Source organism: Mycteria americana, chromosome 8 (assembly GCF_035582795.1).
Source record: "Mycteria americana isolate JAX WOST 10 ecotype Jacksonville Zoo and Gardens chromosome 8, USCA_MyAme_1.0, whole genome shotgun sequence".
Taxonomy (NCBI): Eukaryota; Metazoa; Chordata; class Aves; order Ciconiiformes; family Ciconiidae; genus Mycteria; species Mycteria americana.
Window position 1 is genome coordinate 36,172,287 of NC_134372.1, and position 27,297 is coordinate 36,199,583.

The 27,297-nt window shown below is 40.8% G+C and overlaps 2 protein-coding genes across 8 annotated transcripts in view; one reads left to right on the forward strand and one right to left on the reverse strand.

Moving 5' to 3' along the window:
• LOC142413956 (uncharacterized protein F13E9.13, mitochondrial-like) overlaps positions 1–12,895 on the reverse strand; it is a 54,252-nt gene extending 41,357 nt beyond the window's left edge. For 2 of the 7 annotated variants that reach the window (XM_075510713.1, XM_075510711.1), the window contains exons 1-4: positions 12,764–12,895; positions 12,479–12,554; positions 11,219–11,301; positions 3,920–4,100 (exon numbers count right to left, since the gene is read on the reverse strand). In XM_075510713.1, coding sequence (XP_075366828.1) covers positions 3,920–4,100; positions 11,219–11,301; positions 12,479–12,551 — 337 coding nt within the window. In that variant the 5' untranslated portion in view covers positions 12,552–12,554; positions 12,764–12,895. Of the gene's footprint in view, positions 1–3,919; positions 4,101–9,793; positions 9,845–11,218; positions 11,302–12,478; positions 12,555–12,763 lie in introns of all 7 variants that reach the window. The other 5 variants (XM_075510712.1, XM_075510715.1, XM_075510716.1 and 2 more) reach the window with 5 other exon arrangements.
• Positions 12,896–13,404: 509 nt separating this feature from the next.
• Positions 13,405–26,175, forward strand: CCNE1 (cyclin E1). Its single transcript, XM_075510710.1, has 11 exons — positions 13,405–13,561; positions 13,676–13,766; positions 14,022–14,090; positions 20,628–20,770; positions 20,851–20,986; positions 21,804–21,950; positions 22,783–22,878; positions 23,247–23,381; positions 23,465–23,576; positions 23,662–23,819; positions 24,684–26,175. The coding sequence occupies exons 1-11, from the start codon at positions 13,548–13,550 to the stop codon at positions 24,804–24,806; spliced, it is 1,224 nt and encodes a 407-aa protein (XP_075366825.1). The 5' UTR covers positions 13,405–13,547; the 3' UTR covers positions 24,807–26,175.
• The last annotated feature ends 1,122 nt before the right edge of the window (positions 26,176–27,297 follow it).

A 27,297-nucleotide genomic window follows, 5' to 3' on the forward strand; every position in this document is an offset into this window, starting at 1 on the left:
GGTGTAGGGAAGTTGCACGCTACAGTAGACCCTACACTCCTTGGTCCCAGGCACCCAGACTGAAGCTCTGTCCAGAATACAAGAGCATAACTTGCCTCTGGACCACGTGCCTGGGTTTTCCACCCCGTGGAGTCAAGATACAACAGGGAGGGGCACCTGGAGTATCAGAAGCATTCCTGTGCATCATTACAGAGATACAGCTATGGGGACTGTTTTATGCCTCCAAGATCAGCAGATGGCCAGGCCAATGTTCCACAATAGCAATATTTCTTGAAATCCTTCTTCTCACTTTGTCTCCATTAGGTTACTGATGCGCCACTTATTTATTTCTTCTCAATCACTGCTACGTCTTGGTAATGGAGAGCATGCAGAATGTGCAAAACAATAAACAGAGTATCACCAGCATTTACTCCCTGTATTATAAAGGCTCTGCATCTCTTCTGCAAAGACCTACACTGATAGATTAAAGCCAAGCAGAACATCTCACTAATGCAAGGAAAAACACAAATAGCAGCTGAGGGCTTTTGGGCAATTCCTTTAGACACAACAGTCCCTTCTAATATGAATAGTGCTTTATAATTAGCAAACTTTCAATAAAAGAAAAGCCATGTAATTTGGAAATAGATCAACAACAAACACCACAAGTACGTGAAATTAACACAATGGTTAACTTCAGGAAACAAGACACACTGATAAATAAGTAAGGAAAACCAAACATTATGCCTAAATCTGACCCAGACTTAGTGAACATGTTGTGGACATTCCTGAGCACTGAGAAATGATAACCAGTAATATCTGCTAAACAAAAATAAATAAGGGAGCATTTGTATTTTTTTCCTCCTCTACAAATGCTCACAGAACGTGCTTATATACATCATTCTGTTTCAGCCTCAAGCAGATGTAGTTAATTAAATCAGAAACTACAAACAGGAAATTATACACCTCTAAAAACCACATGGTACCCCTGTTAATAATGAACCAATTGAAAAGTAACCCTAGCAAACAAATTCTAACTTGCTTCTCCACAAAGAGCATTTTAGGAAAGAAGGAAGATAATACAGCCTTTGGAGGATGTCATTAAAATGAACTATTAAGAAGGGTCGTTTTTCGGAGAATAAATATTTGAGATTAAGATGGCTTTCAGTCGAAAATATAAATACAAAACTATACTATCTGTATAGTCTCTGTGTTTTGCAGTCTACCGTTCCTACCTTAGGAACATTACTGTATTTTAAATTAAAATGCCTATATTAGAAGAGTATAAAAATTGAGCAGCAGAGGACTTTAATATTAAAGAAAGGTGTGACATGAATCTCGCCCACGATTTGTGTATATAATGACACTAATTTTTGAGTGGGCTAACGTTGCCATATCTGCCCTTAGGAACACAGGGAAATCTGGCAGCTCTCAACATGACCTCTTGAAGTCAAAAGCGAAAGCAAAACATCAGACACAGTGACGAGGGTTTGTGGGGCAGACGGAGGCGGAACACAGGCCCTGCAGCGAGGCCCGTGGCAGGAGAGTGCCAAGGCCGACGCATGGATGCCCTTGGGCAACTGCCTCCTTCAGCCCCCTGCGGTGGACCTGTCGGTGCGCTGAACCAAGAGCATTCAGCACTGGTGTAACAGTCTGCAATAACCTTTTGGAGCTGGGAAGATGTTGGCAACAACTGTTTTGGCTCAATAGTTGTTTTTTGATAACATGAAGAACTGCTTGTTTCTGTCAGAAGAGTGGAGACACAGTAGTTCCCTTTTTCCTCAAGATCCCCCACTATTTTCCTACCACTGCCTCATACCTGTGCTGAAGCACCCAGCATGAACACGTTTTTGCTGGCATTCCTTCTTTTAGGTGCCTAATTGAATAAATAAATGTTTCCTAAAGAACAAAAATAAGCTAAAAAAAATTCTCAACCTTCTCAGATGCCTCATCCCCTGATTTATTACTGTTATTTTCAGCTTTATCCAATACCTTGTCAATATACTAGGAAAACTCAGTAATTGCATCTGTTACTATTTGGCTACCCACAACATGTTTATTAGCATAAGCACACGGTGCTGATGTTGAGGTCCTTCTAGTCACATTGTAAACCTGCTGACTTTTTTCCCCCTTTACAAAATAAAATCATTACCTTCACCTAGAAGCCACTTACGATTTCCCTGTGCAGTTCTCTTCAGAATGGTTATTGCTACCAAAGATAGGAGTTTCCATAGGGAAAATGAAATGACTGCATAGTAGCAGGAGATGCTACATATGCTTTTTAGCTAAAACACCTTCAGCAAGTATTTTTTGTAGTGAAAGCATACAGGGCTTGCTTTATTAATAGCCACCTATTAAAATTGTATTGATGTTAAAGTCACTACTAAGTTGCTACTGAAGAACTGCTCAAAGATTTGCTACCTACAAAGTAGCACTCACTTCACTATGGCTTTGCTTAAAGTGATTTTCTTTTATTTTTGCTTTCCTGTTCAGTGAACTTGAGAAAATCATTTTTAGAGAAGTGCAACGAAATGCGTTAAACACAGGCCTTTCCTAGCTGGTGTTCTCCAGTTACAGAGCAAATAGTGCAGAACAGTAGTAGAGCTGAGCAAAACCCAAGCCCTCCAGGAATTCTCTCCCTCATTAATAATTGCTGAGAAGTAAGAGAAATACATTGTTCCCACACTGTATCCCTTATTTAGTGATCAATTTTGCTCATAAGAGGATGCATAACTCACTAACACTTTGACTATTGCTTTTAAAAATGTTTAAATATCTTTGCAAATGCCTATGTACCTCAAGTATCCCTACATGTGTACAATCCTTAAAAACTAAAACTGGATTCTGTTAGCATTTTTATTTTAGGTTTTCATACAGGTTCTAGTGCAGCAATAAAAATCAGGTTTTGTCAGTTTATCAAGTAGCTAGATACCTCGGAAGTGTCAACTTCTGATTTTAAAGCACTCAAACCAAATCTGAGTTCAAAACACATCTACTAACAGGAATTCCCCCAAGAAAAAAAGGAATTTAAGACTTTTAGAACATATTCAACATAATTAAAACTGCCACTGCAGATAAGTTAGCCTACATTATTTCACCTGAAGTATGATTTTCAATTAACACCAGCATCTTCTAGTTTTGCAATCTTTCAAAATTCTGTTTATAAAATTTGTACATTCAAAAATGTGCTACGTCACTGTAATCACATATGCAATTTGGGCAAAAACCAGGCATTAACCCTCAATTTACGAAGTATTTAGGAAGTACAAGCCTTCCACATTAAACCAGCCTCCATCTTTAAACATGGAATGTTACATATGAAAAACTAAAATTGCTTCAGCAAGCAGTAGGAGCAGAAAGGTTAGCAAGTCTAGGATTCATGCAATAAAGATAGATTAATTTATATTTAATTTCCCCAAATGCAATTTAATTTTAAGTAGTTTGGCTAGCTGTACACTCAATTTTTTGTTATTATATAAAAAGCTTCATTCTATCCACTCATTAAAAAAGGCAATGAAAACTTAGTTTTAATGGATAACAGTAGTAGCAACAACATATAATTAGATGCTGAAACAGGATGCTTAACCACAGTGGGTTAAATTGATCCTCAAATATAATTTAACTGAAGTAAATAGAGTTACACCAAAGGTGGCTTTTAGACATGAGTAGGTTTAAACTAATCATTATATTTAGACAGGTTTCACCTAGAAAGCTGCGGCAGAGGCCTTGGGATTTTTAGCTGCCTCCAACTGAAGCAGTGCGCAAGTATCATCTATTATAATCAAGCAGGCATCTTTCTCAAAATCTAATTTCTGCTTTTTCAGGGTACAGTGAGCTTTTCATGTCTCATTTTTCATGGTATCTATGTTAGTACAATGCACAATTTGCAGAGAGTAAATGCCATAGCAAACAACAGTAATAACTGATGAGTCATTTCTATTACCTGCAGCAAGAGCAACTGCTATCGCCTGTTGATTTGCAGTACACAGGATCTGGACACCCAGTGCGAGATGGGGGCAGGTTTGTCTCACTGCAGCACTAATGACTGTCATTGCTGCAGTTACTTCAGGCCCAGGACACACCGTGTAAGGACGATCATGCATGTTTTCTACTATCAAGCCATCCTGTGGAGATTATTATAAAGAAATATGACTAAACTGGAAAAAAAGGAACTTAAAAACCATGGCTAGTTTACCATTACACTGTTTTGTATTAAAAGGCACAGGAATTTAAAGGTTTTCCTTCAAAGGAAGGATTATCTACAGTAAATTGTGTTGATGCATACAACCACTTATAGAAGTGCTTTCATCAACAGCATGGTATTTGCAGGGAAATCATGAAGAGAAATAAATGTGATTTTAATTATACATTCATCAATTTGGTTTCCTTTGATCCATCCTAAAATGTGAACTATAGGCGAATGAGTTAAATCTTATACTTCATTAAAAACAGTGTAAAGTCAAACTTCAATTATCCAAGTGGAATATAGGATATTGAGTATGTTTGGATAACGGAGGATTTAGAGATAATCAAGGCAATTTTCAGTTCAATTAATGTCAGAAAATAAGTGTTATTTTGGATAAATAAAGGAATTTTTTGTTTGACTATTATTGTGCCTGATACCATAGTATTAACGATTGATATTTCTCCCATTCTGGATTCAGAATTACTTGAAGAAAGATATTGCTATTTATTATCTACTATACCTCTCACTCCACACAGACATACTCTTAGCAAACAATGGAGTGATGATAAAATACTCTGCTGATATAATTTATGCGATTTATTGAAAATCTTTGTACATCATCTGGTACCTTGCACTTTTCCAATCTTTGTATAGTATATACCGGAAAGTTTTCAACAACTGCAAATCATATATAATTTTGTCAAGGACTAATAACAAGAGCAAAAGTATAGCCTTGAAACATATTTCAAGCCTGATGTTTCACATTTGCAGTGAGAATGTTAAAAGATGCTAGAAATTTCTCACCTGCTTCAATCTAAAAATACAAAAAGTTTAATAGACAAATTAATTGTATATATAGAAAATAAATTCCGCTCTCTCTGGAGTTTTATCACACATCTTAATCCTTTAAAATGAGAGCTTTACATTTCAAAGATATTGTAACTGAACCAGAATAGAACGAAGAACATTTGGGGGGGAAAAAAATACAGCTAGACATTAAGCAAAGAAGTTTGGTTAATAATAACATAGAGAATCAGGAAGGGAAAAAAGGTTTCCTTTCTAAAAAACTTTCATATGTAATGCTTCTTTAATCTTTGTTGAGGTGTAGAAGCCCTTTTGGCAGTAAAAGATAAGACAGTATATAAAACGCAGTCAGCACTTAATGGCTAAATTACAGGCTAAGCCACAGACATCATAAATGAACACCTAACATGGAGGATGGGGAAAACTGAGAATGTAAATAATCCGGTGAAACAATATGGTCAGTCCAAGCACACAACCCACATAGGTTCAGCGCACCAGCGTACAGCTGCCTTTACCAAATGACTTACAGCTGAGTATTTAAATACACAAAATACATGCTGCCTTAAAAACAAAAGGACACAACCTTTTAATGGAAAAAGTGATCTAATATTATGAGCACTCAACATTAGACCTACGCACTATTTGGTGCCATTCATCAGCATATTTAATTACAGAATTCCAGTCCAAGAAAACCTCAGCTAGACAAAGGAAAACCAGATATGACAACTAACCAAAACATCTGTCCCTGATTTTGTTTCTATGTCCAATTCAACGTATAATTTAACATCCACACTTCTCTACCTGTGGTGGGAGGTAGCCATATGACTAAGATAACAACCAGTCCTTAGAAAATCCACAGCATTTTCAGAAATGAAAAAAAAAAAAAAAAAAAAAAATCACAAATTTTCGGTCAGTTTCTCTGGAATGAGGTCAGGACTGTTCCAAACCTGAACTGACCAAATGGTCTTGTACCTCAGGCACAACTACCGAATCCTTTGTGGTATCAACAGAAAGAGAAATCCCTTAGCCTTCTGCCCTCTGTACACATAAATATATTAGGTTAGTCTAAGCAAGAATGCAAAGTTGGTCAGTAGTAGTATGTGGCAAAAGGATTAATGTAGAACTATAATATTTTAACAAAACAAAACAAACTCAAAAAATGCAATGAACCTTCAAAACCAGGTAATTCCTTGAGGTCACAAAACGTGGAAGCCCTTGGTCCTTGGCTCAAGAATGCTCTACTTGGCAGACTTCACCAAAACCTGGATATCTGGGAAACTCCAAGCTTATCATAAGGGCAAGGAGCTAAGACCTGCACACCAGAAGCCCCAGGCTTTCAGGCAGTGAAGAATCAATAGGACATGCAGGAAGAAAGGCATATGGGAAGGGGGCTTCAGATGCTCAGCTCCTGAAGAGCCACGCTAGTAGCTAAAAAAGCAGGAGAACAGGCTGGCAGAATTCCACAGGAATTCCACAGTGAAATCGAGCTTTCCCTGAGTTGCTACTACTTTGACAGCTCAGGATTTGCATAAAGTAAATTATTCCATTAGATACATTAATGAATTAATTAATTTAAAAATTAATTAAAAACCCTAGCCATACTACTGTGCATAAAAAGTATCTGATTGAATTCTAGTTCAAAATGCAGGCATATGGGAAGATTCCAACATTTCTCTCTTCTGCCTTAAACTTACTATATTCACTTTTCAGCAGTTGTCTCTTCCTATGGCCTCAAGGTCCACAGTTACAGTGAATATTTTTGGTATTACTTTAATAATGTGTTATTCTTTTGCTACCATCCGATAGACTCTGTTCTTTTGCATATTATCTTTTGTTTAATTAAAAAAGAACAACATATGTTCTGCAATACAGAGAATTGAATTACAGATGCATTAACTCAAAGCTTTCTTTCATATTTTATATAAAAATATAACACCACAGATTTCTGTGTTTACTGAATTGATATGTATATAAAACAGACTTCAGTACTATCAGACAGCTAATTAAAATGGTGGAAAGAAAACAGTTATGCTAAATTAAAGTTCTTGGAACTTAAGCTTATAGTTTAGAAGTCAACGGGAACAGCTACTGTATTACACCCTCCAAAGCAGAATTTATTTGGATAGTATGAGATAAAACTCTAGCAAATACCTTTTGTGTTCCTTTTCCATTTAATATTAAGATGATTTAAGTGTTGCTTATATATCGTAGCCTTATTATAAGTAGTTCTCAAACAATATATTTCCTTTTTACTTTGAATGACTTCTGAAGTGCTACATATGCACAAAGTGCCTCTTGTATCACAGTTAGCTACTGGAAAATAGGTCATTTAAATAGCTCTCCCATTATATAGAAAAAGAATTTCCTTAGCTTTATTCCACTTATAGAAGTAACCTCTTAAAACCTACTTCAGCTACACGCACACATATCACAGCAGAAAAGCGTCACAAATAGTCACAACACTATAAACCACAACAGGTATAACAATCATACAAGCTTTAACTCAGCATCTACCTAATCTTAACTTTTACCTAGAGCAACTTTAACCCCACTGTTTCCCCTAACAGAAAGGCTTTACCTACGAACACATACATGCTAATGCAAACCTTTGCAAGCTTAAAACAGCTACTCTTTCCTACAGGAAGAAAGAGGGGTTTTGCACCATCCCCATTATTATATAGGCTCAGGTACGCACTAAGACAATTACAGGCTTTCCTACTACTACAGTCATGTGCCACTTACAAAGGAAATCAGGTGCCTTTGTAGAGCATTTATTTGCTGTGTCTAGGCACAGCTTCCTAGCAATGCCTTTAAAAACGCTACCTCCAGAGCAAGAGATTACTGCCTTAATACAGGTAAGTAGATACCTTATGTTCTCCTGTATATACCATATGAGGTGGTGGTTGGGAGGTTTGTCTGCTATTTTATTCTACTGTAATATAGCTAAGATTTGAAATGTTAACCTCTGTAATCCAAGTGATAACTGCCTACATGTTTCTATGTAGAAATACTAGTTTATTCTGTCTCAGCTGTTATTAAACTCCAAGTAATTTGAATTCCAACTATCATTGTAGTTATAAGGGTAATAAGCTTGAAACTTTTCATTTTTTAAAAACATCAACGTAAAACATGTACTAGCAACTACCCTTCCAGGTACAGAGACAAAAGAAGGGTCAGGAGGATCTGAATAGCAATGAATGCATCTCCAGAGATAGCACTGGTAAAAGAAGCAAACCTAAAATTTTGTGTGGTAAGCACCATAATATTTGCAACTCAATGTAGCTTTATAATTTGGGGGTTTTTTTTAAGAAATAGCTTTACTTATGTATCTCTAACTGTCTTTAATGTCGGCTACTCAAGTACCTACAGCTAGATAACAGCAACTAGTAGTAACGTGATCTATAATAATGAAATTAGTAGGAACTTGTGCTCTATTTTCTGGCTACAAAGTAAGCATCACTCACACTGAATGGAATGAATAAAAGTTCCTTGAATATATATTTTGCATTTTTCTTAAACAAAAGCAGATACAAATTACATAATGCCTCATAGCTTGCTGCTTATAAAATCTTGTCTAGGGAATTTCATTGTTTAGCAACACACAAGTACAAAGCATATACATTTTGAGCACAGATGGCTTCCTAACTGAGCACTCACTTGTTTTCATTACTGTGCTCTAATATCACAAATCTTTCATATTTATTATGTTAAGCTGCTAACGTGCCAGACAAGTCATCTTTTTCTGAATATACGAAGATTTACTTCCAAGTGCAATGCATATTGAGTGAGCAAGACCATGTACTTTATTTTTAAATGTTAACACCAATTCAAGCAACTTGAGACAATATGTAAACATCTAGTAGCAGCAAGATGGTTACATATCTTCTTAAAGGCTACTGTAGCCAGCATTTGGAAATACTGTCAGTAGAAACACCAGTGGAAAAAACCTTTTCAGTTTCTAGCTCTTCTTCCACAAGAAAAACAGACAGCTTAACAGTTCACTTGGAGTACTGCAGGGGAAACCCAAATATATTCCCATTACAGAAGCAGGATAGCTAGTTTGGAAGAGTGGTGATCTCTGTGCAAAAGCCAGGAAGCTCCTGAAGTATCTATCATGAAAACTTGCATTTCTCTTAATGCAGGAAATGCAGGAAAAACTCAACAAGTGAATTGCAAAAAGTGTTAGGCAACCATACTATATTTATGGAAGCTCTCCTGATTATCTCTGGCCTTTACGGCATTAGTAAAGGATTTGTTTGTCATATTGCTGTAACACTATTGTGTACAGACCTTTAGAATGAAGACTGGGGTGGAATGTATACTGATGTTCTTGTGACTTCTACAGGAAATAGACTAAGCATAACTTTAAGCCCTGAATTTGTCCAAATGTGTAGAGAAATTACTTCATTCACTGCATCTGTCTACCTGAGAGGCAGGTTTAAATACATATTCAAGTTCAGAGACTGCAGTGCAGTAGGAGAAAAGGTAAACCAGTTAGACCTGGAACAGCAGAATTTATTACAACGTTGAAAAGACAATAAAGTATAATACCCAAATTAAAATTTTGTGTTAGTACTGATTTTAAAGCTTGTCTTAAAACTGTTCCAGCTTTGTGCATGTCAGCAGTAAAAGTAATTGCTTCTGTACCCTCCCTCACCTTTAGGTATACTTGGTGTTTTCTCCCTGCTGCTAAAGGTTTCGATGTGTAATTAGCACGTAAGGGAAATGGGTAAACAAGCACTGGAATATGGGGCAATGGCTTTAAGAGTTACAGATCACTTGTGTAAACACTTCCTCTAACACAGGAAGACAGAGACTAGTACTTGCCACTCTTCTGATGTAGATCAAATCACATTATACCTCACGTTGATACTGTAACTGTAAAGACAAAATATAAAGTCACAGAACAGAATACAGAGCTGTTGCACACCTGTTCTTTCAACAGGCATGAAAAGGAAGAAAACGTACTCATTCTGTACGACTTGCAGTTAGAGATTATTCTAACTGGGTGGACATCTTGCACATGCTCATCTGGTTCATAGGCACTGAAGCCCGCCTGTGTAAACGTCATTCTTCTGCACTGCTGTTTATCCTTTCAACAATTCTGTTCTCAGGATTCTTTCCTAATTTAGCCTTACTAGTGCTCTGCCTGTAACCTACTTCATGTGACTTGTCTTGCATTTTGGCTTCTTCTATAATTTAGACTAAGCTCTTATATTCAATTTTGTTCAGTCTGTAAAGTATCATTCTAACTTATACCATTAAAAAGGTTTCAATTGGCTTGTTATTAAAGTTTTGCAGAAAACAGCAGCTCAGAGCAGTGACTACTTGTTCATTTAAGGCATTTTCAGACCTCGGACATTAGGACACCACCTTACCATGCCAGAAAACGTACATAATACTGTAGGCAGGTCAAAGAAAAAGCACATCAACACCCGAAGACAAGGTGCAATGAAATGTTTAAAACATATCTGACCTTTCAAAAGGACATACACTCTGTTAAAATCTACTGACCTATGAAGATTACTACACCACTTTAGGTCCAACAGCAATTCAGTCAGTAGTACCTGCCTCTTCTTGCCCCTGGCTGAGACTGGCCTTTTGGGCCTTCTCTTCTAGATGCACAAAGCAGGCATGCTTGCTGCCAGGGGGCTAGGATAGAAGGGTTAAAGAGGGCAGAAAAGGGCCTAACGTTTTTTTTTTTTATTCCCTGAATAATCTGTGCTGTTGTGGTACAAACACAAATGTGGGACGATCCTGCAGCCTACAAGTGACTGAAGTATGTACGTAGCGCCTCAGCTGTGCACATGGCATTCCTTCATGACTTCGTGAAACTAGAGTGTTGTACAGAGCTAAAAATATAGTGGCTTGTCAGACTGGATGATGAAGCATTCTATGGCCAGATACCTAGAATGCCAGCAACTGTCTGTGTTGCAGTCAGCTTTCCCTTTTTTTCCCCATAAATTGACTTGATTCTTAGAAATTGATGGTAATCCAACTTAAGCAACTTGAATTGCACAATTTGAATCTAAGTTTTTTCAGTTGTTTTGGATGCATGTGATGCTTATTTTAGGTTTTGTAATCTAGAAGGCCTACTTACTGTGTCAAAATAAAAGATGTGGATTTAAACATCTTCCTAAACCGTGTGGTTTAAGATGCTTTTGATGAGTTATAGACTCAATTTAAAATATTGGCTATGCAGAAGCAGCTTTGTGTAAACGCTGTCATGGGAAGAAGGAAACCAAAACTTACAACTCCAGCATCCTTGTAAGCTTCTGCCTCTTGACAAGCTTGATCAATGATCTGGGTCAATGGAAGAGAACTTCTTGGTGTTCCTGCAAGAATAATGCTGCTTACCCCAGGGCGCACACAAACCAAAACCACATACTGTAACAACTTTCAGGTAGGATAACTATAGTGATTGGCATACTGAAATAGGGAAAAACGGGGTAAACTTGCTAAAAGGCTGCTGTATCTCCTTGTGACATGCCTTAGTGGCATTTCTTTCCTTAGCTGAACTTGACAGATCTGCTGTAACCATTCAGCTCCTAAATCTAATTCACAAACTTGAGGAATATCTGCTATAATCTCTTATTGCATCAGGTCTGTTCTTAGCTTGTTATTCCTGTACTTATTATAGCTTATCCTGCATTAGTGATGCTCCACACAATACAACCTCTGGCAAGACCGACCTCTAGGCCTGCAGAATACCTATGCTAAACACCAGTCAATTTAAAATTAGTTAAAGCTATCTAAAACTCTAATCTGCAAGGTGGATTGTATGTGATCTTCCGCATAAGTGCTCCATGGCAGAAATGAACACACATGGATTTTGTTGGAGTTCAATGAATTTCCCTTAAGATCAACTCCAAAGTCTTTTCTGATACTTGGGCTCCTTAAGCCAGGCACTGGGAGTCTGAAATGGGGACTGTGAAGAGCCCTCTGACAACTTTGTTAGATGGTCTGATTTCACAGCGTGGGGAAAGCTGCCCATAGTGCCTGGAGGCTGCTTCTGGGAAAAAAAGTGGAGCACAGTGAGGTCCGGCGCCAGCCGGTCAAGGGGAAGGTCAGCAGCTGTAATCAGCTTTGCTTACCCGGAGCCCCTGGAAAGGTGGATGAGGAGGTCAAGGTGGAACAAACGCTGCCTGTTGTCTGAGCTTCCTATTGCCTCCCAGGAGCTGCGAGAGCTCTATCCAACATCTATCCTGTCCCAACACTCCTTTGCATAATTTCACAACCATTGCCTCTTAAAACACAGCAGTGGAGAGCTCACTGAAACCAAACCCTTGTTTTCTCAGTCTAGCTCCCTACGTGGAAGTGTCTCCTGCCTCTTTTACCTCTAGAAAGGCGAGATGCCCAAACCTGTGGCACTTCACGGGGGCCCGCAGCGGTGGTTGAAGGGACAGGCTTCCAGGGGCGCGGGCTGTGCTCTGGGGCCCGCAGCCAGGCTAACGGGCGATGCCGCCGTGCTCGGCGGGCGCAGAGCCCGCGGGCCGCCCGGCCACCGCTTACCTGGCAGTGCTCCCACGTGCACCACCCCGACGACCGCCGCCTTCAGCCGCCCGAAGAGCCTGGGCAGCCGCATGCCCTGCGGGAGAGGAGGGGATCAGGCCCGGTCAGCGGGGCGAGCAGGCCCCGGCCGGCCATGGCGGCTGCCCGCCTCCCGCCGCGGACAGGCCGGCCCCGTTCCGGTTCTCGCGGGCGGGGCGGCCCGGCCCAGCCCCTCCCCTCAGCTCCCTCTCCTCGGCTCCGCTCCGCTCCCCTCCGCTCCCCTCCGCTCCGCTCCCCTCACCTCACCTCAGCTCACCCCGCCGCCGCCTCCGGCCCGGCCCGGCCCGGCCCGGCCCGGCGGTGTCCACCTGCGGCGGCCGCGCGCGCTGCTGCCGCTGCCGCTGCCCCTGCCGCTGCCGCTGCCGCTGCCGCGTCGGCGCCGCCGGCCCCGGCCCCGCCCCCGGCCCGGCCCGGCCCGGCCCGGCCCCGCCCCGCCGGCCCCGGCGCGGGATCCCGCGCCCCGCGGCGCCCTGCGCCGCTCCCCCAGGGCCGGCCGGCGGCCGGCGGCGCCCCGCCGCGCCCCCCGCAGACCCCGCCCCGACGGGCGCCGGCCCCCGGCGCTGCGCGCGGGGCCACGTGTGCGGGCGGGCGGGGAGGCGGCCCCGCGCCGCGCGTTTAAATGTCCCGCTCGGCGCGGGCCGCGCTGTGCGCAGGGACGGGAGCGGCCGCGCCGTGAGGCAGGAGGCGCCCAGCGGAGCCCGCCCGCGCCGCGCTCCCGCCCTGCCCCTGCGCCCCGCCAACGCCGCCGGCGGGCACCCGGCCACCCCTCTCGCCCGGGAAGGTCCGGGGCGGCCGGCGCGGCGGTGAGCGCGCCAGTGCGCGGGCAGGGGGTGGCGGGCGCCCCTGCCGCCTCCCGGGGTGCCCGGCCGCGGGGCGGGGGGAGCCGGCGGGGCCGGCCCGGGGCTGCGGCCGCCCTTTCCGCGCCGTGCGCCCGCGCCTCTGCGGCCCTTTGTGGCGGCTGGGGCCCGGGCCTGCTCGGCCGCTCCCCGCACGGCGCTCCGCTCGCCCCGACCCGGCCCAGGCGGGCACCATGCGCCGGGAGAGGTGAGTCCGCCGGCCCCGCCGTGCGCGGGGCCCCGTAGGCCGAGGTCTCCGTCAGGCACCCCCTGAGGAGGCTCCCCGCGGCCGGGGCTCCCTCAGCTTCTCCTCTCTTGGCAGCGACTGCGCGGAGGAGAAGGCTCCCGCCAAGGGGGACGGGGGCGCGGAGTGCGCCATGCGAGCCCGCAAGAGGAAAGCCGATGTGGCCACGGTGAGTGCGGGCCCGGGCCGGCGCGGCGGCCCAGCCTGGTGCCCGCAGGCCAGCGCCTGCCCCGCCGCTGGGCTTGGCCTCCGGGCCCTCGCCCCCTTTTGTTGGGTGACTGGGGGCCATGTGGTGGTCGGGGTGTTGGGCGGGCAGCGGGCTGCTGCGGGGCTGTGGTCCTGAGGGCCCGGGTGCCCGTCGCAGTGGCCAGTGGTCGCTTGTCCTGTGGCTTGTACTCCTGGAATTATGTATTGCTTTCTGTAGTTCTTGCAGGATCCTGATGAAGAAATTGCGAAAATGGAGATGACTAGGAAAAAACAATATGAAAACCAGGTAACCGATTTGGCTTTAGATCACACTCCTGTAATCTTACTTAACCCTACTATTATTTTGCAGTACCCCATTATTATTACAAACATGGTACGGCAGATGTACAGCTACCACGTGCTGTATAGCAATGGGCAAGGGGGACTATCAACCCTGGCTGATGAAGAGTGCAAAACACTTCAGGTCATACAGGTTGCTTTGCAGTCTTTGGCAGAGATGAGGCCTGTGTTGGTCTAAAACATTATGTTAATACTTCAGTCTATCCAACTGTCCTGGGATTGCAAGGGTGCACCTTACAAAAGCCTTAATATGCATTTAGGCCTACATGGAGGGACTCTGCATTGACTTCTCTAGAGAGTTGCAAGAGTACAGCCATGTGCTTATGTGCTGTACCTTGCAGGCCAAAGTACGAGACACTTAAGCATATGCATTCTGTTTGCAGTTGTGTCTCTACTTACATATCACCTGGCAGAGAGGAAAGATGCCCCCTTTCCTACCACTGTCAGCTCCATTCCTATTGACAAGTGTCATTATCAGACTGACAGTATGAGGTTCTTGATTAGAACTTTGAAATTTATACTAGATGCTAATGCGGTGGTAAATTGGGCTTCATTTCTCTGCAGAACAAGGGGATAACTTCTGTAAAGTCACTTAGCTATGGAAATCAGGCCTGCAGTGGAAGTTAGTAGTGACCATTGCCAGTTTTCTCAGTAAGGCGTTTAGAATGATCCGAGTTACGAAGTCAAAATGAACTTTATTAGTGTCTTCTAGATCCCTTAGTGCCCTTCCTATAATCTTTGAACCTGAGATGCTATTGGTATCCATATTGGATTCTATGTTGGTATATAGTATTGAAAGCATGATGCTTTTGTACATTGAGATGCCCACTCTAAATAAAACAAGGAGTAACCTGTTTTCTGAAATAGGTTTATTTCCCTCCTTTTTTTTCCTGCACGCACACATGTAGCTTGCTCAGTCACTATCACTAGGACTTCAGCTTGTTAATGCACACGCAGGGTGATACTTAAGCTGCAAAAGTTATGATCAGGGAGTACAGACCATACTCATTTGGTACGCAAGGCTATGCATAATGTGGCACATCTAACCAGAAGTGGCAGCTGGAAGTTCTAAGACTAAAGTGCTACCATAACAGATGGGCATCATTGTTTGGAATGGCCTCTGCTTGTTGCAACTGCGTATACTAGTTATCAGTCAACATATTAAGCAGGGCTCAAATGGTGAGCATTTAATGAGGGGATCTCTCCTTCCCTTCTGTCTTTCTTTTGTGCAGTATATTAAACTAATTTCTCACTTCTGACAAGGAAGAGCTGCCTGTCCTTCACCACAGCTCTCTCCTTCACCAAAAGATTCATTCTGTTTGAGCTGTGCATGTTTATTGCATAATAGTAGGGTATTGTTAAAAAACCCTCAGCAGGGACCCAATTTTACCTTCTTCCGGACAGACAGCGGAAATAAATTTGAAATATATTTTGTGTACATTGACCTGCAACTTTGAAAGTAGATAAAGACTTCCAATTTTTTGTTCTCGTTTGTGTTCCTGGCCTGGTAGCCATTCAATGTTACTTCAGGAATGATTGGTAAATTAAAATTTAGATAACTTAGGCAGAAGGCATCCAAAATATTTACTTGGGAGTTTTTCAAGTTAAGCTTAGGATACTGGTGGGATTTGGCCCTTTGATTCTGTAAACCATAAATAAAATGGGTACCTGTGTATCCGTCCCTACATATAGAAGGTTATTTGTTGTGACAAAGTAGCCAGATTGTTACAGATCTGTTTAAAAAAAGCTAACATTTGGCTGCACAGCAGCAGCTCTTCAGTCTATGGTGTGACACAAGCTATTCTCTGATATAAATTGCCATGGGCCACTAATGAGAATATGTTTACGGTTCCAGCAGCAGTATAGCAGGCTTGTATGATAGCCAGTGAGATAGTTATTCTGTTGAGGCACAACAATTCTAAAATGCAAGTAGCTATAAATCCACTGCAGCCTATACCACATGACTTCTACATTAAATAAATTGTTTACTGACACTAGTTTATGCACAAGGCAAAATATCATAGTCACATCCCACTTTATGGCATCTTCATAGTCAATTCATTAGTTTGCTTCTGTTGAACATAAGGCCCGAGTTCTTAATTAGGATGCCGTTACCCATTATGTGATGAAAGGGTGGCTATATCATCAGGTTTGTGACAGCAGAATATTGCATAAATTCTGTGCTTGATTTTAAGAACTGGCACTGCTGTAACTCTGCTAGCAATTCTCATATTAATTCTGGCTGCTTTCTGTGGACAGATACACTTCCAAGGCTCCGTGTAAAACAAAATTCATCTAACTAGATTAGAGTCATCCGTGCAATTGTGATACAAATTACACTGTCACCTCCACCTAGAGTGGAGAATTTAGAAGTTAGTTTCTTTAGATGAAACTACCTAATCTTTTCAGGTGAAAAGAAGACGGAGTAAACTCTCAGGAAATAGTTTTGATCAATTTCTCACTAGACATTTTTCCAGAATCTAGTCTTACTGTTGTAAAAATGTTCCACCTAACTGGTTTGAAAATATCCTCCAAAAAGTTTCTTTAACGAGTCTAGGTTATCTTTGGAAGATCCAATTTAAAAAACAAAATAGAACCCCCAAAAAACAAAACAGAAACCCCAAAAAAACAACTTAAGTCTTCAGACAAAGAGATAAAGAATGTAAACTATATCCAGGTTGAGAGCTTGACTTGGCCCAAATCTAGAGCAGGACAGTATTCAGACTCTTTAGAAAGTTAAAAGTCGTAGAAGCTCCTATGCTATTCAGAAAGAAGTGGAGCAACTTAATAATGTGAGTTGCTCTTCTCTCTCCTATTTATTAATTCTGGAATACCTTTCTGATGGCAAAGAAAAACCCTATACTTCAAACTAATGTATCCTGTGAGTGAAAAATGGCTAGAATCTTAGTATTTTAGATGGGCAAATTAAGGCTGCAGTCTAGCAGTTGGTATCAATGTCTCTCTGTTACAAGGTACTGCTTTTTAGGGTGAGACAAACAGGCCTATCCCCCTCCTGTTCCCCTGCCTTTGATTTCCATGCGGGAAGTCCTCTGACCTTGCTGTTTGAATGCAGCTCTGGGTCACCCTCTTCCTCTACTTTCCTGCTGCCCTCCTCGCCCTAGATCTGTGAAAGCTTGTTCTGGTGGCTCCCAGCTCATGTTGAGATGCACGAGTGTCTCGGCAGCTTCTATTCTTAGATGTGGCTGCTTCACTGAAGGCTCTGCCTGTAACCAATAACCCCTCCAATGGTCGCTACCTGTTCCATTTTGTGTCTGGTCTATATGCCTGAAGGATGTCCAAAAGATCTGTTTAAATGAATGTTTGATATATCAGTGAATGATGATGTGCTGCAGAAAGCTGAGTTGTGGGAACATTTGAGCTTTAAAAAAACCCCAACCTCTGAACTCCTGGGTTTTCTTTGTTTGGAGCTATATGGGCTTGACTGCTCTGATAGACTTCTTTGGTCACCTACCTTCTGCCCTTCTTGGTGGGCCTTCTTGCCCTCCTTCTCCCAATGAGCCTTCTCATGTCCTCAGTTCAGTTTCTCCAATCTGTATCTAGTTCTCAGGTCTGAGATACAGATCTGTATCTCTGATCAATTGATCATATTTCTGTATCTGGAATATTACTGTGGCTGTCACCCATATTTCTTGCTGGGCTCCATATAAATTTCAAGAGGCAGTTTTCCCCACTGATTTTTGGCTTGCATCCTACTTCAGCTCCTATTTGCCTCAGAAGTATGCTCAGGACTGTAGGATTTCCTCCATTAGGCTGCACAGATTCTCTGTAACATCTGTCACTTTTTGGCAGCTCCCTGCTTTTGGGTTGGCTCTGTGCAAGCCCAAAGGAAGCTCTTCATGGTTTCCTCACACCCTCCCCACCTTAAACGGTTTCTCTTTTCAGTGGTGGCTCCAATTTCCTTACAGTTACAGTGTGATATAATGCAGTTTCTTGGTATTGTTTCTTAGTTTTGGTTGAACATCTTGCTAAATCTGCTTTAAAGACTCAAGAGTCTGATTAATATGCTCATTCCCTCAACGAAAATCCATGCCAGAGCTATGGTGTTCCCTCGCTTATGCTAATTCAGACTCCTGTCTCCCTTCCTGGTGGCTTCTTGCTTTTTGAGGGCCCTACACATTTGTTTCCTTCTTGCCTCTAGCTAAGCTATATGCTTTTTCTGTTGCTTGCATCTTTTCCCCAGTCGTCTTGGTGAGTGACATTATCTAGTCAAAAACTTTGTTTTCACTTCTTAAAACACCGAAGAGGCTCTTGACCCTTGATTTATATTTCCTTATAGAAGGTTGGGGGTGGTGAAATCTCCTAAATCAATTGTCGTTGCTGCTGCCAGGTAGTATGCGAGGTGTCTACTTTGGTTGAGAACTCTGTGGAGCAGATCCCTTGTCCTTCAGAAGCTGCTGGTGTAGTAGGCACCTTTAAATAGATATTATATAATCTACTGCTTTTCTGTTGGTTTGCTGATTAACTGGTAAGGCAGCACTTCTCCAAAGGCTGTTGGCAGCTGGGCTTGCCGTGCAGTTTGGAGGACAAAGTGTGACTAAAGTCTAGTTTTGAGGGAGGACAAAAATTAACTTAAAGCAGCACTGATGTGACACTTTTATTCAAACTTTCAGTTCATAAGGAATCTGTAATTTTTAAAGATAAAGATGCTATTCCCTCTTTTTGCCTTCCCCCACCCAAATTAAATTGTGGCATAGCTGGGTATGTAGCTATGCTAGATTTGCATGTAGAACTCCAAGAAGAAAAACTACCCATCTGTGTGTCAGTAACTCAAAGTACAAAGCAGTCTTAGCTGTGACTGAACTGTGAAATGTGCTTTTTGTTTCATCTTGGTGGTTTCTGTTTCTGAAGCTGGTGCTAGGAGGTAGCCATTTTGCTGGGAAGTGATGTCATTTGTAGTAAGGACAGGGTAAAAATCAGGTGTGGAAGCTTTTTTACGGGAGGCAAAATTTCATGTAGAGCATTTTACTTGTTTAGCACCTAATGATTCTTCTGATTTTTTAAAAATTTTTTTTAAGCACACTAGGAATCTTGTTAGGGAGTTCTGTCCTTTTAGGGCTGCAGAGAAGAGATCAGTTTGCAGCAAGATGGCAGACTTTGCTGTTAGGCAGAAATGCCAAATTTTAATTTGCTTAGGCATGATGACATGGGGCTGGCTTTGTGTTCTACTGCAAAATAAAACAAGTAGTACTTTCCTGGGAAACTCTGAAGCGTACACCAAGATCTTGTTTAACAGAGTTAGCCAGGAGAAAAGTAAACCTAAACTTAAGTTCTGGTCCAAATAAAAGTAGAAGGATATGACAGGTGAAATGTCAGATGTCTGATGTTTGCAGACCTTGGCAAAATTCTGTATATGCAATGGTCAACTTGATACTTTAGTGGCAGTTGCTTAACATGTACTTGCTTTGTTCTGAAAACAATTGGATAGTAAATGCTTTGGTTTTTTATCTTAGCACTGCAAGATGAATGAGTAACTACTATTTTGCTGTGTTCACTGTCAAGGTTGCTTTGCATGGAACGATGACTTCAGGTGTTGCATCTACATATTCCTTACCAGAAATCCTGACCTTGTATTTGTATAATTATAATCACAAACTGGGTTTTACATTTCTGTCTGCTTATTCTTTACCTGAAGGCAAACATCTTGCTTTCATGCAAAATATTATTGATAAAAACAAAATGTAATGTGACAATAGGAGACTGACTTGGATATTCTTCCATGAAACAGTTATGGTCCTTCAAAAGGAGAACAGGGTAAATGTTCTTCAGCTTTAGTGGCAAACTTTCTCTACTGTGAAAATAAGCAATGCCTCTCTACTCAGCACTGGTGAGGCCACACCTGGAGTACTGTGTCCAGTCTGGGGTCCCCAGTACAAGAGAGACTTGAACATACTGGAAAGAGTCCAGCAAAGGTCCACTAAGATGATTAAAGGACCAGAGCATCTCTCCTATAAGGAAAGGCTGAGGGAGCTGAGACTGTTTAGCCTGGAAAAAAGAAGGCTTGGGGAGATTGTATCAATGTATATAAATACCTGAAGGAGGATGTAAAGAAGGCAGAGCCAGGCTCTTTTTGGTGATGCCCAGTGATGGGACAAGAGGAGATGGACACAAACAGAAGCACAGGAGGCTCCCTCTGAACATCAGGAAATACTCTTTTTAGTGTGAGGGTGACCAAGCACTGGCATACGTTGCCCAGAGAGGTTGTGGAGCCTCCATCCTTAGAGATACTCAACAGCCATCTGGACATGTTCCTGGGCCACTGGCTCTAGGTCACCCTGCTTGAGCAGGAGGGGTGGACAAAATGACCTACAGAGGTCCCTTCCCATCTCAACGATTCTGTGATTCTGTGCAGTTAGAGGTAATCATAGTTTCTGTCATAGTTTCTTGCCAATGTCTTGTCTTCTATTTACAGCTAAAATGATTATTTAAAAAGGCATGGTGTAAAATCTTGTATTTCATTTAACAGCCATCCTGGAATAATGTTCACAAAAATGCCCATATGCTGATTCCTACTCCAGATAAAGATGATGATCCAGTTGGTGTTGATTACTCTCACTTTATACATCTAAGTGTTGTTCCAACTAGAGCTTCACCATTACCAGTTCTAGGGTAAGTGTGCCAATTGGCTGCTGCTTGTCTGCCTTCCTTTTGCCTTATGGTTTGAGACTAAGCATATTGATCTGTCTTAGCTGGGCAAACAGAGATGACGTATGGAAAAACATGATAAACAAAGAAGAGACGTATGTGAGGGATAAACTTTATATGCAAAGGCACCCTCTCCTGCAACCTAAAATGAGAACAATCCTTCTAGACTGGTTAATGGAGGTAAGCTTTTCTGTACTTGTGAGTATTTCAAGTGTGCTTTTGTTGAAGTGTACTAATAACTGTCATGAGTACATTTCATGATTTTTGCATAACCCATTTAGCACTAGACACTCGTCTTCATCTTAATGTTTGTCAATTAATGGCACCAAACTTTAAAAAAAAAAATAGATCAAGTTGATGGTGTACAAACTGAAAATATATTTTGATATTCATTTAGATTGATAGTGGATAATAAATTTTTCCCTAAAGCTCCACAATGTAGGCTTTTTAAGGTCACACTGCAGATAAAAGCTGCACAAATGATTATGAAAGTCACTGTAAAAAGGAAGGTGTGGTGGCTCAGACTAGATGCATCTCACAATGTCTCTTAATTATTGGGATGTAGAATGTGCTACAACTCTTCTGTCTGTATGAGTCTTTTTTGCTGTTTGGATGACTTGGTGGCATAGTCTCTGTTCTTAATTCTAAAGTATTTGTGAGACTTTTCTCTTTTGAGGTGTTGGAATGATGCATCTTTGCAAAAATGAGGAACTGATGTTCTGACGTTGTTAGAACATGTGCTTGCATTTCCTAACAGGGTTTTCCCTCTGATCTCTTCTGTTTTTTGGGAGTTACTGCAGTGGCAGTCATCTTGTGTCAAAGGAAACTGTTTAACTCATGCTCTTAGTTCACATGTTACTTCACAACAGCAGTGAAGCAGAAAGCCAATATGAATTTTATGTCTACCTCTTGGGTTTTTTTTTTAATACATCTGTAGCATCTGTTTTTGACTCTATAACACTGTTCTTGACCTTTGTAATCTCTGATGTCTCTCCAGGTTTGTGAAGTCTACAAGCTTCATAGAGAAACTTTTTATTTAGCACAAGATTTCTTTGATCGGTTTATGGCAACACAACAGAATGTTGTAAAAACACTATTGCAGCTTATTGGTATCTCTTCTTTATTCATAGCAGCAAAGCTTGAGGTAAGTATCTCCAGCTTTACTTAAACATAAAAATGTGAATGGACAGGCAGCACACTTATTGTACACTAGATGCATTTTGCCAGTCTTTATGGAGTTTGTTGCTATGACTTCTCAGCTGGGAGACAGAAAAAAGATCCTTTTTTTTCTTTTGAAAATTCCTCCTTTTTTTCTTTAGAAGTGGCTAAAATTAAGACTAGCTAACATCACAGTATATCTCTAATCTTAAAAGGATAGTCCTTTCAGTGTTAGAATAAATCTCAAGTTTTTAATTGCAGTTGCTAAATGAGTTTTTGGCTGGCTGCTGTATACAGAGACCACTTGTTGCAATTCTGTTGTCAGTGGAGTACCTACTGGATGATAGTCTGAGCTATTTTTTATTTACTGGAACAAACTGACCTATTAAAATACATAGTGCTTTTTAAGTTCTTACTGTTTGTCTTTTAAGAGGGCTATTATTATTCAATCTGTTCTTCTCAAGCAAGGGATAAAAGGCCTTTTCTTTAGGATGTATAAAAAAATGTTGATGTTAATTATGACAGCATCTCAGTGGTGCTGTAGTCAAACATAATGCATGTTGTACTGATCCATCAAAAATGAAAGGTGAAGGCTATGAGCAGGAAGGTTGAACAAGAAATCTGTGTATATTAAAGGCAGAGGAGAACACCATAAGTTATGATGGGGGGTTGATTCTTTTTTTTTTTTCCCTTCTGTTTTGCAATGCTGAAGTAGTGGTAGGTTGTTCTTTTTTCTCTCTTTTTTTTTTTTTTTTAAAGCACCTGACACTAGTTAGAACCTATTCCACAAATTAAATACTTGATCTCCTATCTTTCAGGAAATTTATCCACCAAAGTTGCACCAGTTTGCCTATGTTACAGATGGAGCTTGTACAGAAGATGAAATCCTCAGTATGGAATTGATCATTATGAAGGTAATCTTTCAAAGTGGAATTAGTTCTACTTTAGTTTTTAAAAATGTATAGCATAATCAGACTAAAAGCAGAGAGCCTCAGTTAATCTTATGTGCTGCTAAGAGGCACAATTTCTCTTTCTAATTAGAACAGTGTTCTCTAGGTAAGAAGTGATTTAAAGCATCCACCAGTCTGTGCATATTAACAAAATGAACCGTCCACCCACCCTATCAGTAGGAGAAGGTACAGGAAAGGATCAGATTTGCATGTTTCAAAGATGCCTTGACCAATTGGAATTACAGCTTCTGATCTGGAGTAAATAAAGTAGCATGGTTTAAGTTAGGAACTCTTTATTAATACTGAAGTCTTGTGCATGTCTACTCTTTCAGGCTCTTAATTGGAACTTAAATCCACTGACGGTTGTATCATGGCTAAACATTTACATGCAAGTTGCATATTTAAATGAGCTTTATGAGGTATTGCTGCCACAATATCCACAGCAAATATTTGTACAAATAGCAGAGGTAAGACTGATTTCTTCTTTCAAATGTTTCACCTGGGAAAATAAGTGGTCTTGTGATAGACTTAAACATCTGTTGTCCTGTAGCTCTTGGATCTCTGTGTGCTGGATATTGGCTGCTTGGAATATACGTATGGAGTACTTGCAGCTTCTGCTTTGTATCATTTCTCCTCATCTGAGCTGATGCAGAAAGTTTCAGGTATTGGCATTTATAAACTAAGTTTAATGTGTTTACAAACATTAAGTCTTCATTCAGGCAGATAAGCATATGTCTTGTCTTCCAGGTTATGAATGGTGTGAGATAGAGGAATGTGTAAAATGGATGGTTCCGTTTGCGATGGCTATAAGGGAAGTAGGAAGCTCCAAACTCAAACACTTTAGAGGTATAGCTCCTGAAGACTTGCACAATATACAGACGCACATAAACAGCTTGGATTTGCTGGTATGTATGTGCATAATGAAGACAAAATCTGCCTGTAAAATCTCCTAAATCTTGTTTCTTCTTTGGTTAGAACATACAGTAAACTTAAGCGAAGCATTATCAGATTGAGACTGAGTGTATTCAGATGATAAAAGGCATAAGGTTGTACTCCAGTTCCAAAGTTCTTGGGGCAGGCTTGTCTTGGGACTAACTTGTTCAGTATTTAGTTTAAAAAGGTGATTTTGACTTAAGCCTCTCATCTCAAATGACAAATAATTACCCTAGAAATTCTAGGCATATTTCTACCCTTTGGGATGCTTCAAATATTGTATGTTAGACCTTTCTCTATAGGAAATACAGGTAATACAACCTTGTCTGATGAAAAAGAGAAAATAAAGACTGATCACTTGAGACTGATCTTGTGGGACTGTTATGTGACAGTGGTGGTTGACAAGAAGTTGAGCAAGAGTCGTTTTTAGTATGAGAAACTTGCAGGGGATCAAAGTCTTGTCCAACAAATTGTAGTCAATCTAAGCTATTGGGGTGGGGTTTTTTCCTATTTAGGTTATTGAATTGTAGTAGAAGTTAAAGCTCTTCCTGTTCAGTTGCTTCTGAATTTTGCTTTCTTGAAGATACAAGTACTGTAATGCTGATCATCAGATTCCAAAAGTTAATACTATTTATTAAGTTAATACTATTTATTAATACTAAGTTAAAGCTATTGTGTACTGCATGATTTATCAGTTACTGTTAGGGGGGTTAGATACAGATAGGCGTTTCCAGATTAGCAATCTATCAAGTTATAAAACACTGAATTATATTGATCTATTGCATAGATATACCAAAGTAAAGATTTTTTTTTTTTGTCTTTTCCTGTGTTTTCAGGACAAAGCGCAAGCAAAACAAGCCATATTGGCTGAGCAAAATAGGACTTCACCTTTCCCCACTGGTGTCCTTACACCACCACAAAGTAGTAAGAAACAGCCTTCTGGAGTGAAGCCGATATGACCATAGAAACTGTTGACAGACAATTTTGCTGAAGTGCCTGTTCTGCTGGTTCTAACTCCTGCTCCATTATGGAAATGCTGCCAGTAAAGTTCATAAGCTTTTATGGAATCTGAAAAGGAAACCTTACTTTTTTTCATGACAGAAGAATTTTTCTATTTGAAATATTTTTATTGAACATTAAAATATTTTAAAGAAATGAATCAAGTACACCAGCCACTTAAAAGAACACCGAAGAGTGCTCCAAATGCTGCTACGGAGGGTGATGCTTGATGTGACCAACTGTTCAGAAAAAGGGCTTGATTAGTTACTGTGCCTGTTTGTCCTTTGGATAATCTGCAGTCATACTGTCCCCTGGTGACAAATGGGCAAAAAGTGCTGTGGAAGACAACATTTCAAAGCCTCTCTTTCAAATGGTTGGCTTACAACTTGATGCCTTTTTAAAAACTCTTTATTGTAAATGCTGCTATGTCTCTGTGTATCCATTTTTAATAAAAATGCTGTCTAAGACAGCTGGTTTTATGTACATTCCTATTTTGCTTTTAATTATGGTCAGCTAAGGATTTTTAGACTGTGACCACTAGTAGTGTGGGAGTTGGGGATGAATAATGTAGTTAACTATCGCTTTATTTATTTACCACTACTGGCTTATCAATTAAAACTTCCTTTTTGGATACTAAGAGAAAATTGTCATGTTAGGCTACTTGGATTTCCCTTAGCCAGATGCAGGTGGCTAGGGAGGGGATAATAAACATGACAAGTATATGGGGAATCTTTCCACAACACACATTCTAATAAGTGCATTGGGAAATTCTTGAATCAGATTGTCTGGTTTGTTATGCTTAATAGCAAGAAGTGATCAGTAGGAAAAGCCTACCTTTGCTTAAAACATAATCATTTAAACTTTGGGATTTTGGCATAGTCTTTGACAACTCATCATCTTCTGTGCAAAATTGAATTCTGGAATGGTATATGCCTTTTTACAGGAACAGTTGTCCTTGACCTTTGCAAGGTCTGAAAATCTGAGAATTCATAGTAAGATGTTTTCTGGAAAGTCATGGTTCTGGAGAAAAAGGAAATAGAGAAATAAATGTAAAAAAAATGGTTGCTTGTTTTTCTCATGATGTTCACTTTGAAGGACTGTTCAACAACACTGAAACTTGTGAGACTACCAGGATTCATCATGTCCTCCTGTAGAGAACTTAAATGCTACAACACTTACATTGCAGGAAGCTCCTACTCTGCTGTTGGTTAATTTTTCTAAACATTAGCAGCAAGGCTGCTTTTTTTTTTTTAAGTTATTCTCCCTTTTGCTCTTCCCTGACCCAGTATTCTGATAAATGTTAAAGCTTTAATGTAATAAAGATGCCTATGGTAACTAATGGTAAGCAAATTATTTGGTGCTGCTGGCTTTTTTCCCCTTGCAATGAATGGTTATAAGTTCTGTGCTAACAAAACAAGTGGAAATGTTAGCTGAAGAAGTTTGCTGGTGCCAGTTCAGAGAGGTTTTAATTGCTCTGAGAACTACGTATCCTAGACAAAGGAATGTTATACTTGCCCATTATTGAAAAAGCTTGTAACATTGGAGGAATTGTCAAGACGCATTTTGGTACTTTGTCCTTAAATTTAGAACACAAAACTGGGGTGGTGGTGGGAGGAACAATAACACTGCTGAAAGGTAGTCTCTAGGCTTAATTCCTCAATCACCAGCCAAGCCTCAGTCCTAGTCCTTTTGCTGTTACTTTTCAGTACTTAGTATGCGTTTCATCTGTTCCTAAACAAAATTAAAAAATAATTTAAAAATTGTATTTAAACTTAACTGGCCCCTCATAAATGGGGATTGCATTTTATGACTTTTAACTGTTCAAGAAAATATTCTGTAATAACATTACAGATATGATGAACTCTAACTTTCAGTTTAAGCTAAAAATAACTTTGTGGTTAATACCTATTCAAGAGTGAATGCAGGTGTTCCATGTGTTCTCGGCTGTGTGGGAAAGCTGTATCTGAGAGATGTATATTTATCTATGAATGAAACTGTTCAGATAACAGGCCTCTTTCTAAACTGGATCTCTGCTTTAGATGGTAATCCTGCTAATCTTTATATTTTTTTTCTTTTAAAACTTTTTTTTCCTCCCCCTTCCTGAAAGGTCAGCCTGCTTTATTTCAATGGGAAGCAGTCTGTTCATAGCATGGAGATGGCAGCTTTGCAGCTTCCCAGGTAGGAATGCAATCACGTGCCAAAGATGCGGTACTTTCCAGCAGGAGCGACTTACCTTAAGAGCTTTTTTCTTACTTTCTCATCTTTATCTCATGCTCTAAGATTCTTTGTTTCTGGTTGTCTCACAATGCATGTGGATACTTATGTCTGTCTGAGTGTGCTGTCTTTCTCGGGTAGCTTGAAAAAATGACGCACTGGTTGCCACAGGCTGAAAACCATTTTAGGGAGGAACAGTGCAACTAATTTTAAGGGAGATAGTTGTCCCTATTATAA